We start from the raw sequence: 16,725 nt of genomic DNA on the forward strand, positions 1-16,725 counted from the left end.
ATATTGTGACTATCCTTCATTATAGTACCGGCTGCAAAAAAAAAAAAAAAAAAAAAAAAAATCTCAACTCTGTAAAGTCAAGAAGTATAATATGCAAATTTATTTCGGGTTTTTTTTCGACAATAACATAACACATATCTCACTTACCATTAGTGACAGAAATCATGTGATCGAAACAGAGTGGACTGAACAGAGTAAACAACAACAATTGCAAAACTTACAGTAATGATACATTGAGACTGAAGGCCACTATGCGAAAAACGGACGGACCCACTGAAAAGACAATGCCTGTAGAGTGTGAGCCCCTTTGTCATATGTCATTATAAAATTGCATAAGAAAAAGCTTCAATCTCCTTTTAAATGAGTACATAAAAGAAGCTATAATGCCTTGTCAATTACAGTATGTAGTCTATACAGATAGATCAATATTAAATGCATGGATGTTCAGGTCTTTCATTACAAAAACTATTATAAAGCGATGTCGGGTATGTAACATCATTCGTGTTTATCAAATCCTCGATCTTGCCTTCGGGGACGAAAAAAGAAGAAGAATACACCAATTGGTACATTTACTGACGGGTAATGACAGTTACTCTATTATGTAAGATATAAGTTTCACTGTCCAGATTTTAATTTTTTATAGTTTATGGCTTTCTCGCAAGGCGCATCATGATTGGCGTTACCATGGTGATCATAGTCCTCTCTGGTTCTTCGCTTCTCAGGATACCCATGATGCTGCACGATTCATTGGGAAGATAAGGAACAGAATTGATATATTACATTTTCTTCTTTTTTAACTTACTATAGAACGTTCACGTATAGGGGACTTCATACAGAATAGAAATAGAATCTAGTCATGAATCGACATATCGGCTGCAGAATGCTTCCCAAAAACCACGAATCATTAGGGAGCTTTTAGATTTGCCACGCGTACACTCTGACGTCGACGATTGTGTTCATCGTTCTCCTCTCTCCTTTTTACAAAGTAGCATTATGATTATTTCGAAAAGACGCAGACAGATACAAAGTAAAATGGCGCCCCCATTATGATCACTGCATCAGGTATCCCATTGCCACCATAACGCTGTTCACTGTGAAAATTTTACCAATGTGTATAGGTCTAGTATTGTTCACATTCATTGCAATTTAAAGGATCTCTCTCTCTCTCTCTTAATCACTAAGGCACAGGAATCAAATCATGGCAAAGTAATAAAAAGTGTATGTAAATGTTCATAAGGAAAAGCATAATACTACTCACTAGTGATAATACAATTCACGTCAACAGTTACTGTACAAAGTCTCAAATTCAAATGATTTTATGTCCATACAAAGTAATACAAAGCAATATACATAACGCTTACATGAGTTGGAACTTTGAATCACATAAGCTTCAAAAACATGAATCGAATTATAATGATATCAACTTTGTTTGTAGATAATACCCGAGTAAGCAAATAAAATTTCATCTGAAGGTGAAGTTTAAGGTGATATCGAATATACATTAATTGTATTTGTGCCATAAAGTCTATCGACTTTTATTCAAACCGCAAAGCGCGACTTTGACTGATATCATTACAGTGTTTAATCTTCAATTCTTTATCTAACCCATGCCTATGCCGAATGTTGTCACATGCAAATCCCTTCCAGTCAATACTTTCTATTTGTTTTCGTTTCTTATTCTTAACAATGAAATGAGAAAAAAACATTAAATACGAGCTCCTCGTGCATAGAGTCCCTGCGAATGTTTATAATTTATACATATACCTACCTATTTTCGAAGTCTTTGAATCGAGATGTCTCGGGATTCCTCTCCAAAAATCGCACGTTACATCCAAATGTTTTGTAGCACTCCACAAATTTGTGAACGGAAATTTCCTCTCGTACCTCCATGTCATCTCTGTCGCGAATGAAAATAACAGTCACATCCATTATACAGTGAACTCCCGTTATAATGAACACGGTTATAACGAAATTCCGGTTACAACGAACTAAAATTTAGGCCGCAACATTCAGTTATAACGAAAGAAAATTGCCGGTCCCGATGACTTCGTTATAACGGGAGCCCACTTTCGCTCAACACCACAGAAAACGGAATAAATATATCTTTCTTGTTCAATGCTACTTTAGCACACAATCAACCTGTGCCTTGATTAGTCCTCTTCCTTCATTCTCATTATCTTCTTGGGCAAACAGTGTCATAATAAGAAAACTAGAATCTATTTTCGAATGATCAGTCACCGATCTTGATAAGATGATGCATTTTTATACTCAAAATTTAATCAAGTATTATTACTCTTATTGGTTGGCCAAAAATGAGTAGTAGTATAAGGTAATTACTACACTTAAAAATGTCTACATTTTTTTTTAAATTACATAAACGTGTTCAAAGTTAGGTGATGTCTCATGAAATACGGAGATAAGAAGAAATACTGCACGCACGTTCGATTACGTCGATCACTATAGTCTTAAATGAAAGAGAATGAAGATACCGCACTGGGTACATTATAATCGCGCGTTACCGTATCTGATCGCTGTATAATGAGGAACGAATACTATCATAATCGTTCAGGTGGTGTTTATATGCTTCCGGAGTGCTTGCCTTCAGCTCCTGGTCGTTGGCCTGAAATTGAGAGTAGTGTTGATGGTGAAAATGGACGATACATGAACATAAAATTAAAATGATGAAATCAATACCAGCGAAAATGACAGTATCTTTATGATCATCATAGAAAGAAACTACAAGGAGATAGGATAGGAAATGAAATGTTTCATGTGTCGTTAAAGAAGAAACTAGAACGTCATGCACAGTGGATTCCCCCAAAAAGTTCCGCAATAAAGGTGTCAGCACTATTATAATTTCTGTCTTTAATTTGTACTCTTTTCTTTGTTTTGTTTTGTTTTTGTTTTGCTTGTTTGACTGATTGATTGTTTGTTTGTTTGTTTGTTTGTTTGTTTATTCATTTATTTTTTGGCTAAAGGAGAGTGGATTGGGTCTGAATGAGAGACCATCCCACGAGACCGACATACAATTAATACAGCCCTCGAGATCGACACTGAAATGAGTCCATGAGTCATATACAGCCCACGAGTCATACAGCCCATGCATGCCATGAGTCCGAGTACAGCCCACGAGTTCGACAGTACAACCCGAGGTGTAATGTGTCAGTCTTGTGATCCTTATTTGCTTCGAGTCGAAATCATGGGCTGTATATGACTCGTGGGTGTCGAACTCGTGACGTGCACCCAAAAAAGACACCTGGCTTTATTTTAGCCCGAAGAAAATTAGCAGACAGACCACCTTGCGCTTTCATACAAGGATAAAATTGATGCTACGAACTGTGTGATGTCAGAATGTTATCCTGGCATGATTAGAATTCCACACCATCTGATGTGCACTGGAAAAAGTCCGGTGTTAAGTATGAAACACCGAGCTGGTGTTCAATTTTTGGTGCTCATTTGTGGTATTGGATCAACACCTCAGGGTGTAACTTCAAAATATAAAATTGTGGGTTTTTTTTATGATAGTTTCTTAGTTACTATTTTTCTTGTTGATTTTGAACTTCAACAAGACGATTAAGAATTTTTTGATAAAGTACTTGATTTGTTGGGGAAAAAAAGGTGTGAACACATTTACACCACAGTAACACCAGTTGGTGTGGTCTCCTATTGAAGCTGGGCGGGTGTTATACAATTGACATTAACACCAGCAAAATTAAGTCAGCACGATGCGGTGTCATTGTTGAATTAACACCAGCGCAGTGTCAAAAATATCACCAGCTACAGTGTCAAATTAACACCATGAAGTGCCAGGTGAACACTTCAACACCTTCAAAACATACTTTCTACACCTGTGGGTGTGGTCCTCTATTGACACTTGATCGGTGTTAGATTCAACACCCGTGGTGTTTAATCTAACACCGATTTTTTTTTTTTTTTTTTTTTTTTGCAGTGTGAGATGGGAAACTCACGTAGTCCATGTATGTCTCGATGCAGTCGGTCAACTGCTTCTTGACCTTTGCATCAGGATGGTCAAGGTAGACGAGATCGTACACCAACACGGCCAGACAACCTTTTGGCTTGAGCACTCGATCGACCTCCTTCTCGAAGACGGGCCAGTCGTAGTAGTGGCTCGCCGTCGCCGACGTGATGAGGTCGACGGAGGCATCGTCGACCGGTAAAATTTCGGCCTGACCGACCCTGTGAGGGGCAAAAGGGTGGGGGCTGCCGGTCACATATCAGTCTTAACACTTCTTCCGTCGTTCCATCCGTCATAAAATAAGTCAACTAGTGGAGTGGATATACAGTGAACTCCCGTGATCAACGAACATGGTAATAATGAAATTCTCAATACTACGAAGTCAAAATTCAGGTGCAACATTCCCAGATAGCAATGCTGCGTTGGCCCAACGTTGGTCCAACGGCATACATGTACGTCGGGCCAACGACAGAAACGTGACGTCGCTCCGACGTCATTTTGGCCATCGGGCCAACGTTGGTCCAACGGTAATAGCCTTATGTTTGGCCGACGTTGGTACAATGGCAGACCAACGTTATACCAACCATTTTTCCACTTTGCATGATTCACTGACCCAACGTTGGCCCAACTACTTATGTGTATGTTGGCACAACGTCAGAAACATGACGTTGATCCAATGTCAGTTTGGCCGTCGGGCTAACATTGGCCCAACAGAGAAATCTTGACGTAATACTAAAGTTATATCAAGCACTTTTCCACCCTGTTATAACGTTAAGCTAAACGTTGTACTAACCACTTTTCCACTGTAGTATGACACTATCACACAGTTAACCCATTTCCCTTTTCGACTTTGTAATGACGTTATACCAACGTTAAACCAACCACTTTTCGACTCTGTTATGACGCTACCCCAACATTGGACCAACGCTGCATCGACCACTATTCCACATTGTACAATGTAATGACGTTATCCCACCGTTGATCCACCATATGTTAATATTATCTCTACGTTATACCCACCACTTTTCAAAGGTGTTATGGTGTTATTCCAACCTTAGACCAACGTTGTATCAACCACCCCACAATGACGTTACCCCAACGCTAGACCAACGTTGTACCAACCACTTTTCCACCGTGCTATGACGTTATCCCAATGTTAGCGCAACATTGTACCAACCACTTTTCCACCATACTATGACACATTCCCAACTTTATATCTACAATTTTTCAAACATGTTATGGTGTTATTCCAACCTTGTCCCAACGTTGGACCAACAGTTTATCATTCACTTTTCATCGCTGTCGGCCAACAATGTACCACCGTTGTTCCAACGTCATCCTTTTACTGTTGAGCCAACGTTGGTCCGATGACCAAAAAAGCTTTTTAGGCCAACGTCGTGTTTCTGACGTTAGGCCATCGTAGTCTTGTTTCTGGGCAGAAGCCACGTGAATTAATGTCTATTCCTATAATTAGGTGATCCGAGAATCCTCTCGGATCACCTTCTGTATCTGTACTGATTCTTTGTTCTTCTTCTTCTTCTTCTTCTTCTTCTTTATTTCTCCGCAAAAGTTGTGTAGAGATAAGCTCAGAAAGTGCATTGCCTATGAATGTCAAACTTATACCATATGTGTATCATGTCCCAAAGACGACATGTCAAGTAAAATCGTAGTGATCAGTCGACCGTGACGTCACTATGACGTCATTATATGAAAACACATTTTCAATCATATCTCATTAATGGAGTGGAATTTCTCAATGAAATTTACGTCACATAAATTTCAATTCAAGGGAATTCTACCCATATTTTCAGAATTCCTCGCATCGTAAAGACGTGCGCGTACGCGCGCGTTGAAATATTTGTATGCTCCAATCAAGCTCAAATTTTTTTTGCATACGTTTCAGACCATTTGGAGCATTTTTTGAAAAATTGAAAAAATTGGACGGACGCGTACGCGCGCGCACATATACGCACGTACAGCTCATATGCAACAGAAATTTCCCGATTTTTTACATTTATCGGATGTCTGAAAAGTCAAGGAATATTTCTAGCAAGTTTCAAGTCAATCCGACTCAATATGACGTCATACGGGACTGTCAAAGTTGAAATTCCGCGCGCGCGTCAATGGCGATATACAGTACAACAATGCCCCAAAACCGCCAATTTTAAATCCGATTTTACTCGTCAGGATGGACGGTGACCCCCCATTTTCTTTACATATTCTGAAAGCTGATGAGTTGTACATGTCAGTTTATGGGTTGGCGATACTGAAAAAGTCATTCAAAGATATCAAATTTCTTAATAAAGTTAAAAAAGTAAATTTTCAAAATGACGTCATCAAATTTCAAGTTCATTCAAGCATATCTCACTTTTTCTTTAATTGATTTACGTCCAAATTTCAATATGTTGTAGCTTATTAAATGGTCTTTCAGATATATAATAACAACAATTTGATTGGATGACGGCATCACCTCGTAAAAATGGATTTAAAGTAATCTTGTCAAATTTGACCAGTTTACGTGTTATCTCTATGGGAGTGCAGTTTTTCTGGAAATGAAAACTGACATGACTATCTTTATCGAGCACTAGCTCACTTATGCTTCGGTGAATTTCTCCCATATTTTAGTATGTTGTAGCTGAGACTTTGGGCTATCGTTAATGTGCCCTTCGTTTTTTCATACGGAGTCGGCATCATGCCCAAAAACTTGGTTGAAATTAAAGCTTATCTTCCATGTATTTTCATATTCCTTTCTTTCTGCAACTTTCTTTGCAATAACTCAAGAAAAACAAGCTCTATCAGCCCAAAATTTTGCACATGTTTAGTTTATGTCACGTACATTATTTCATAAAATAACAACTACTTGATCGGGCACCTTCTTGGGTATGTAAATTAGGGTCAAAGGTCAAAAATGTTTCATCCTGTATCTTGGTTAATACATGTCTTATCTTTCCCATATTTTGCATACGTAAAGACCATGTTACAAGAATCATTTCACAAAATAACCACTTTTTGCTCAGACGCCATCTTGTCTGTGCAAAGTAGGGTCAAAGGTCATATGTACTTCTTTCTTTATCTTTATTATGACGTGTTATCTCTATGGGAGGGAATTTTTCTAGATGTGAAAATTGACATGATTGTCTTTATCGACGACTAGCTCAATTACCCTTCGGTGAATTTCTTCCAGATGTTAGTATGTTGTAGCCAATGTAATACTCTTTAAGTTTTGTTAATCAAAGTTTTAATCGGATGATGTCTTCACCACGTGAAAATGGATATAATGTAACCTTGTCAAATTTAACCAGTTTACGTGTTATCTCTATGGGAGGGAATTTTTCTGGAAATGAAAATTGACATGACTTTCTTTATCGAGCACTACCTCACTTACTCTTCTGTAAATTTCTCCCAGATTTTAATATGATGTAGCTGAGACTTTGGGCTATCATCAGTGATTCTTCATTTTTTCATACGATGCCGAGATCACGTAAAAACTTGGTTGACATCAAACTTATATTCGATGTATTGAGATATTTCTTTCTCTCTGCAACTTTCTTTGCAATAACTCAAGAAAAACAGCCCCTATCATCCCCATATTTGGCACATGTTTAGTTTATGTCACGTACATTATTTCATAAAATAACAACTACTTGATCAGACACCATCTTGGGTATGTAAATTAGGGTCAAAGGTCATAAATGTTTTAACCTGTATCTTGGTGAATACATGTCCTATCTTTCCCATATTTTACACACGCAAAGGCCATGTTACAAGAATCATTTCACAAAATAACCACTTTTTGGTCAGATGCCATCTTGGCTGTGCAAAGTTGGGTCAATGGTCAAATATACTTCATTCTGTATCTTCTTTATAGTGTATACCGAATTTGGTAACAGAGATAGCAGACCTAACTCTCTTTTCTAAATGAGAATCCAAATATCACACGTCCAATGTCTCTAAACACAGATGAAACCTATATGGTCATGCCTATTGCGATCAGGACTCGAATCATTGATTAAAAAAAATCGGATCACCTAATTTGTCAGTCTTGACAAATTCCAAGTCTAGTTCCTACAATCTACCCTATTCCTAAGCTTCTACATCCTATACCTATCTCTATACCTAGACCTATTCCTATTCCTAGCTTTTTTCTTTATAAACCCCTGCGTGATGATAATGTTTCAAGACATGGTTACTAACTGGATGACACTTTCATTACATTTTTATCGAAATTCCATCAAAACATCGGAATACTTTTTCAAACGCGAGTGGAAATTGTGCATAAATCAGCAATAATTTGATGACAATTTCTAACACAGTTTACAGGTTAATCCTAGCATCAATACTTTTAAATCTAACGTTTTCAATATTTTCCGCCAGATTTGAATTGCAAATTCTCTCATTAATATCCATGATCCTTGTATGTCGTTATTCCAACGTTGGGCCAACGTTGTCCCAACGGGTGCTGTTCGTTATTCCAAAGGTTCTTTGTTCCGAAGGTTCGTTGTTCCGAAGGGTCATTAATCCGAAACACGCAAATTCCCTATACCTAGAATTTCGTTTATCCGAAAATGAAAAAGGGTTCGTTAATCCGAAAATTTGTCGCGTTATTCCGAAGGTTCGTTATTCCGAAGATCGGTTAATCCGAAAATGAAATTCGGAAAAATGAACCTTCGGAATAACGAATCTTAGGAATAAAGAGCCTTCGGAATAACAAACCTTCGGAATAACGAGCTGTAACCGTCCCAACTGCTTTTTCACATGATTATGACTTGGCAAAAAAAAAAATCAAATACAGTGTATTAAAACTGTCTTGATATCATGAACATATTGCAATAATACAAGTAGTAAACACTTAAATAGCTTAACAATTTAAGGTTTCTCTTTTCCGTTGTTATGACAAATTATCTTTTTTGTTGCCATGACGAAGTGTACATTTTTTTTTTATTATTTGTGTCATTTTTATATTCTGTTCGGTGAAACATTCAATGAATGGAAGTCAAATTGACAGCATGTACGGCTTTAAATATTTTTTTCCTTTGGTGGAAATAAGAATAAAACTGTTGAATCTAAAACAAAGTTTAATCTTGGCATCAATATATTTTCATTTAATGTCTTTTGTCTATCTTCACTAGTTTTCAATTTACAGACTCTGTTATGATGGATAATACAGTAATGGAAATGACGTTTATCCCAGTTTCAGACCAAGCTATTTAGTAGAGCAGTTAAGGCCTCAAAAGCTTGAGAATTGTGCAAAATTTGACTAAAGCATGAAACTTTCACCAGTGTTAGTACATACCATAAGATTCATTTTAAGATCGAGAGGTAAGTCTGATTGACCTCTGATGACCTCCAGTGGTCAATGAACTTTAAATATCAGAATATTGATGTTTGGAGGCATTTGTGAATGATAGGCCTAGATCTTGGTTACACTGCACTAAATATGCATTTGTACTACAAATCTTCCGATTCCACAGGGCATTGACAGGTTTCTACCTTTGACCTCTGATGACCATTAGAGGTCAATAACCTCAAAATACCATAATATTGATCTGTGATGTTACAACTGTATTAGTTAATGATAAACATGGTTAAGATGTGCAAAACAAGTATATCTGTTTTACAATTAAATTGTCTTGATATTCCACAGAGCAAAGACAGATTTTTACCTCTGACCTCTGGGAACCTTTAGAGGTTAATGACCTTAACATATCATAATATTGATCTGTGGTTTCATTAGTTAATTATAAACATAGTTTAGATGTACAAAACAAGCATATCTGTTTTACAATTGCAGCCCAGATGGCTACTAGCACATAAAATTAAGAATAGGATAGAGAGTAAAAGAACACTGCATTCGTTTTCCTAGTCACCCTGTGACGTCAATATGCTCAGTATTCTCCCCTTCTTGGAGTTTATGAAAACGTTTATCTTCCTTCCAGCTATTTCCCTTTTTATGTTGTTGTTGTTGTCAAAACCCCCTCTCCAAAGAGGGGGTTTTGACCAGAAAAAAAAAATTATTGGTATCTATGGACACAGGAATTTATGAGTTAGACATTGGCTACTTTCCCCGGTAGTGATTAGTTAATTCCAATGGCTCTCCATCCCCAAAGTCCCGCACCAAATTACGGGGAATGACATGATGGCGAGTTTTTACCCTCTGACCCCCAAACATAAATGATCTCCTGAGCTGGAAGGTGGCCCTCCTGCGAGAATTTATCCCTCTAAAGGGTTTTTTATACTTGCAATATTTTGCTTGGTCCCGCATATAATATGTGACCGGCAAAATTGGCAAAACTGGCAAAATTCCAGGGAAAATTTGTACATGAGAATTCCGATGTTAAATACATGTGATGCGAAATGTAAACAGTACAGGGGCGGATCCAGGGAGGACCGCAACCGGCGCATGCCCCCCTCCCTTTATTTTTTGTTGAAACAAAAGAAATAAAAAGAAAAAATGGGGGAGGGGTGCGTGCGCACCCTCTTTACGGAATTCCTGGATCCGCCCCTGCAGTGTGTGCGAATGCTTCTATGTTTCCTGCTAAACTTATTTGTTAGTGAGGAAAAGAAAAGAAAAGAGAAGTCTCGCTCTATTGACCATGTCTACACCGCAACGCCTACGGATATCTAAGCTTGAGGTGGGTTGGAATGTCTTGTTTAGAAATTAATTGGCACGCTATCTTTTGAAGAGAAGCAATACTGTATTTCACATTGTTAGTGGGAAAAGAAAAGGACAGAAAAGAGAAGTCTCGCTTCGTGAGAGATGTTCAGATCCCGCTCTATACCACAGCGCCTATAACGGATGACTTTGCCATACGCCTGTTCACATACTGTTCAGCATCAACCCAAAATATGGTACTCCTCTCCCCACCTTCCATGTGTAAGCGTACAAATTTTGTCCAGTGCAAATTGGATAATGTTGCACATAATTTCATACAAGCTAGGCTGCATTACTAACCCAATCATAAATATTATATTTGAGGTCACTGCTATCACTGAAGACACGTACAATGTAAGCTTCATTTCTGAAGTAATTTACCGCTCACATTCCTGAGACCTTTTACCAATGTTGGCCCGATGGCCAAAATGACGTCGGAGCGACGTCATATTTGAAAAGCTGTGCCAACGTACACACTTTAAAATTGGATTAACATTGGACAAATGCAGTATTCAAAGTGGAAATATGGTTGGTATAATGTTGATTTGACATTGTGCCGACGTCCCATGTTGGCCCGATGGCCAAAATTACATCGGAGCCACGTAATATTTCGAATGTTGTGCCAACGTACACACTTTCAAGTTGGATTTACAGTGAACAATTGTAGCATTCAAAGTAGAAATATGGTTGATATGATGTTGGTTTGACATTGTGACAACGTCAGTCCAAAGTCAGACTTTCACTGTTGGACCAGTGGTGGCCCGACGACCAAAATGACGTTGAGCCAACGTCATATCATGATGTTGGGCCAACATAAACGCATGACGTTTGACCAACATTTGGCCAGCGCAATATTCAAAGTGGTAATATGGTTGGTACTAGGTGTTTCAAAAACATTTCCAACTTTTGAGTCTTAATAATTCACAAACTATACCGGGTGTCCCAAAAAAAGCGGAACGGTGGATTTTCAGTACCTTGCGGTCTAAAAGTTATATATCTTTTGACATCATTAGAAAGAGCATCTTCCGCAGAAGACTATGATACCAAAATCATTAAATTTGGTTTATTACTTTTTATTCTACGCCAATTTCTGAAAATGCAGTCATTGTCAAATTTCGTCGGTTTTTTGCGACTTATGAGATAATAATTTGAGTGCGACACGCGATCCATACGGTGAATATTGTGTAAGCTTATGGTGATCCATGTCAACAAAAGATACAGCTTTCACATTGGGCACGGGCCAGGAAAAAACAGTGTGTGTGTGTGTGTGTGTGTGTGCGCGCTCCCAATTATGAAAGCGTTATCTTTTGTTGACATGGATCAACGAGCTTACACAATTCACCGTATGGAACGCGTGTCGCACCCAAATTATTATCTCATAAGTCGCAAAAAATTGAAAATGACTGCATTTACAGAAATTGGCGTAGAATAAAAAGTACTGAACCAAATTTAATGATTTTGGTATCATTGTCTTCTGCGGAAGATGCTCTTTCTAATGATGTCAAAAAATATATCACTTTTAAAACGCAAGGTACTGAAAATCCACCGTTCCGCTTTTTTTTGGGACACCCGGTATATCAGATAACATTGCCATTGATATCATCTGTAGCCTAAGTTATAAACTTAAAAAATAAGCCTTATCTGTTCTTCTCACACTGAGGACTTGTTATTGTTGTCATTAATGTTCGGAACAGTATTGTATATTTTCGTTTTTTGTTTGCCATTTTCTCCTTTGTTGACATGTTTGAACATGTATATGCGAGTGTATTGTATATATCTATCTTCTCATTTTTGAAGCGCTATGAGCACTGAAAAGGTGGACCTGTGCGCTATACAAGTAGCCACTATCATTATTATTATCATTATTATTATTATTATCATCATTATTATATCTTTATGATTATATATTCAAGCTTTGGCTAAAGCAAAGCTAAATGCAAAGCCACCAACTTAGCAATACACAATGGAACAACCATGCGATGGCGATGATTTTGCTGTTTCCCTTTTTCTTTACCACTCACTGCTTTTATTCTAAATTTAGGTTAAACATTTTTTCTCTCTCTTCAAACACAGGTCCTTCTCTCGATTATCGACAAGAATGTAGGGGTATGGAAGATAGAAGAAGACCACAGGAGAAAGTTATTCGATCGTAGAATCATTTAAACACCAACCTAAATGTTATGTTTTTCGGGTTTTGTACACTTCGGGCTGCTTGGATCTGTGCGGGACTCACGTCTAGTCCAGTGACGGCTGTGAAATTTGCTGCCAAGAGTCGGGTGAACTGTCCAGAGCCACAGCCTACATCCAGCGCAAAGTCGTAAGGACCAGCTTTCTGTATAATTATAGGCAAAACAAACGGTTAAGAATAATGTTAAGATTGTACTAACATTATAATTATTTATTATCATTAGATTTGGCGGTTCAACATAAAATTCAAACAGAAAGTAATATTACATGATAGATTGTGGTGGTTCTATAGGTGCTTAGGCCTACTGCTGGTTGCTAGGAGAGGAAAAGGCAAATTTAATCACCCAGGATCAAGGCCTTCCTCTCCGACCAGTGCATGCACCCAGAATCAGCTAGCTATATCAATGAATAACAGTTAACAAACAATATCAAATTATACATTATTACACAAAAGATATGCATTTCAAATACAAATTTACCTAGAACTATCACTGAATGTGACTGACACCCCACCTAAACCTGAGGGTGTTAACTTATTCAACAAGGCTGGTAATTAAGTTTAATAATCCTGTTTATGAAAAAAAAAATATTTATAAGGAAGGTGGGCATAACTCCCAAACTTTAACCCAGTTATAACTTAACCAACTATAGTTATTTAAGTGTCAAAGAAAATGTCCCAAATACAAGCTAATGTTGTAACTGTTGCCTGAGTTTCCCATTTATCCCTATATACTGATGATCTTTAATGATAATCTAATATTAAAGTATAGCGATTGAGCGGGGAGTGCGTGGAAGGGGCATAGGCGGAGATGGGGGGGGGGGGCTGAAATGTGTTCCCCCCTACCCTCCCTCCTCCCGACCTCCGTCAGGGAAATTACCCTCAGGAAGAAGACGAGGAAAAATATGAATGTCTTTTAGCTAGAACTGCTCTCGCAAGTTTCACTTTATCTTGTGGTGTATCAAATGCCAATAAATTCACACAATCGACCCTTCTAACGAATACGAAGATAGTGTAGTATTATACAACGTCCAAGTAGATCCTTGTAATTTGATTGGAGGATTGTCGGTCATGTGATATTCAATAAGTACTCCATTCAGCGCGCCGTGCAATTTTGGTTCTATTTTTGCGTGCAACTTGGTTCGATTTTTTCGTTCTATTCCACGGTTCGAGAAATTGTACGGTACTGCGTGTACTGTGTGTTGCATATTGAGGATCGCATGCAGCTAGCGCAGTGTACGCGTGCGGTACATGCATGCGCGTACGTAGGCCTTCGTAGTGGTAGTGTACGTGTATGAGCGCTAGGCTGTGACCTGTATCTAAACGCACTGATTGCACAAGCCAGAAAGAGAATCGCAGTGGATCCACATGTAAGTATGGCTATGTTTTTCATACATATATAGACTTCTAGGCCTACTTAGACCAAAAAGATCTACTTGGACGTTGTATAAATCAAATAGTGTATGGTCTTTACTCGTGCAATGGAACGAGATTTCGCACTCGGTGAAAGATGAGGCGCTCTATTCAACTCGGCTTCGCCTCGTTGAATAGAGCGCCTCTTATCTTTCACCTCGTGCGAAATCTCGTACCATTGCACTCGTGACCATTCACTATTTGTATATTATCGTATGTAGACATGCAGAATTGTGGATATGAGGTACATGTACCATTTATCGAATTGAGCATAGTCTATCATAAGGAGTCACGGTACACATCCGTGATAATACAAACTAATTGCTTCGAAGATCATCTCAGTATAGCGAGGTGCCCGCACCTCGTCAGGGGCCCGAATACCGTCACCCCGCTTAAAATTGTTTTAAGCGCACTAAACAAAAATTTATGCCAGGGACTGTGTTCAGTACGCTTGAAACTTGGCAGGGCTACCACAACCAAGCAAATAGTGGTGAAAACCGAACAGTTTTTCGCGAAAATCTGAAATTTAATCGGAATACGTGTTATAAGTATCACCACTGTCCCCGCACGCATCTTTTACGTGTATGTCTATGGGAGCATCACGGTGACCCGCACGCGACCCGCACCGTGATGAGGTGCGGGTCACCCAAGTAGATGTATACAATGTACGGATTTGCCCTTTGCTGTGCGAGCATACAGGAGGCAGCTAGCTTACCTCCTCGGCCAAGTAACGCATCACTCTATCCGCCACTGCGGGCGAGTATCCCGTTCGATACTTCAGGTAGGCGGCGGCGACGCTCGGATCTTCAAAAAATCTTTGCATGGTCTTATATACCGTATGCCGTGACTATTCGATGCGGCTGACTTTTACAGTTTGCAGGTTTCTGTGGACGAGTGACTCTTGCACGTTCCTCCAAATAGGCTTTATAAAACAAAATATGTTTTATCTCAAGTAAATGAATGGTCGTTTGATGTTGCGATTGCGTTGTCCAAGATCAATGTGCGCCGTTGCGTTCTCTATTGACCGATTCGGGTTCGTTGAGGGCAGCAGACATTTCATGGCACTGGGCGCAGCCCACGGCGCAGTCATAGCGGGTGTCTCAGCCGACTCCCCCCCCCCCCCCCCCCCTGCTCTCCCCCACCCCGGCCGCGGGCAACATGTTTATCGCGCACTCGTAACAAACGGTTTCTTTCCGATGCAGATTCCGATACCGATTCCGCTTAACTTAACCGTATACATGTGCATGATAATTATGTAATTGATTTAGTAAACTGCAAACTAATAAATGTCCTGTAACATCACCAACAGACCATTTCTGTAATATGGAAACAAGCAACACTTATGGCTTACATCATAAATTGCATCATGACAATGTATTATTGTTGGTGATTGTACTAAATTTGTGTAGTTCCATCTGCAGTGTTCATCAATATTGCAAAATTGATTCTCACAGATGATGGAGATGAATTTCTTGTCATTCTTAGTAGATCTGTTAGAGAATTGATATCATCAGTAATACAAATTATTACAAGCAGTTCATGGAAGATGACCAGTGATTTATGTAACAGTTACTCAGTATCCCCATATAGCAAAGTTAACATGATATTAAATTTACAGCTGAATTAAATCCTGCCTGCCCAAAGAAAGAGGTCTAACACAGAGTTAACGTTAGGCCTTTATAGTAGTTTGTTCTAACGTTTAATACTTATAAATCCAATGACACACAGTCGATCCTTTTAGTTGTAACGTTAGGCCGTTTGTGTTTAAGACTCTAACAGTTAGACTATACTGAACGTTTTAACTTGTTAAGTTAGAGTGGTTCTCTAGGTCTAGCTAGGGCCTAATTTCGTTATAACCAAGAATAATAGTAGAACCAATACTTAACTGTTAACGCTAACGTTTAAACTATTGATTAACATGTTAGTTTGGAAGGATTTTTTGTGGGCGTTCCCAAGTAATCTCAAGAAAAATAAAAGAAAAAAATGTCAAAAAATAGAGCCTATAATATGGAATGTTTCTTGGAACCACCCTTGTTACTAATGTACGTTAGAGATATTTGTTTCGGGGCAAAAGTGATGTTTTCAAATAAAATTGGATTTCAGGGCCCCTTATTTAACGTCAGTAAAAGTAGGCCTAACGTTAGAATCTAATGTTAGGCCTAATGACAAGTAGAACGTCAATGTTGTTAAATGTGGAAATCACTAACATGAATAGAAAATAGTCTATTAAACATTAGAGCTGAAGTAGTAACGCTAGTAAGATAGTATCCAGTCGCAGTAGGCCCAACGACTCTTTAGCAATTAGACAGCTACGCCTAAAAAAAACGTGTAGGCCCTAATCTAATCATTTTTTATCTCAACTTGTTAACGTTAAATGTTAGACTAGAAATATGCCTAATGTTGGGCCTAGCCCAACTGTTGAGTAGGAGGTTCTACTTCTACTCTAGAAACTACTTAGTAGTTAGAATTGATAGAACTTACAGAACTCAGTCAGACGCT

At 38.5% G+C, this 16,725-nt stretch overlaps 1 protein-coding gene across 1 annotated transcript; it reads right to left on the reverse strand.

Annotated features, from left to right (window-relative positions):
• Positions 1–644: 644 nt before the first annotated feature.
• LOC139724515 (putative methyltransferase DDB_G0268948) lies at positions 645–15,049 on the reverse strand. Its single transcript, XM_071635648.1, has 6 exons — positions 14,942–15,049; positions 12,800–12,960; positions 3,969–4,197; positions 2,520–2,620; positions 1,769–1,897; positions 645–735 (listed from the first exon to the last, which is right to left on the reverse strand). The coding sequence occupies exons 1-6, from the start codon at positions 15,047–15,049 to the stop codon at positions 645–647; spliced, it is 819 nt and encodes a 272-aa protein (XP_071491749.1).
• Between the last annotated feature and the right edge of the window lie 1,676 nt (positions 15,050–16,725).

Source organism: Diadema antillarum, unplaced genomic scaffold (genome assembly GCF_040938485.1).
Source record: "Diadema antillarum isolate AM-2024a unplaced genomic scaffold, OU_Dant_1.0 scf00000218, whole genome shotgun sequence".
In the NCBI taxonomy this organism is placed as follows: Eukaryota; Metazoa; Echinodermata; class Echinoidea; order Diadematoida; family Diadematidae; genus Diadema; species Diadema antillarum.

Bases quoted from the DNA above. Each gene is read 5' to 3' on its own strand.
- LOC139724515 (XM_071635648.1), bottom strand. From the start codon at position 15,049: ATGCAAAGATTTTTTGAAGATCCGAGCGTCGCCGCCGCCTACCTGAAG. The intron at 12,961-14,941 runs GTAAGCTAGCTG...ATAATTATACAG, and splicing joins TGCGTTACTTGGCCGAGGAG to AAAGCTGGTCCTTACGACTT. The intron at 2,621-3,968 runs GTGAGTTTCCCA...TCTCAATTTCAG, and splicing joins TCGAGACATACATGGACTAC to GCCAACGACCAGGAGCTGAA.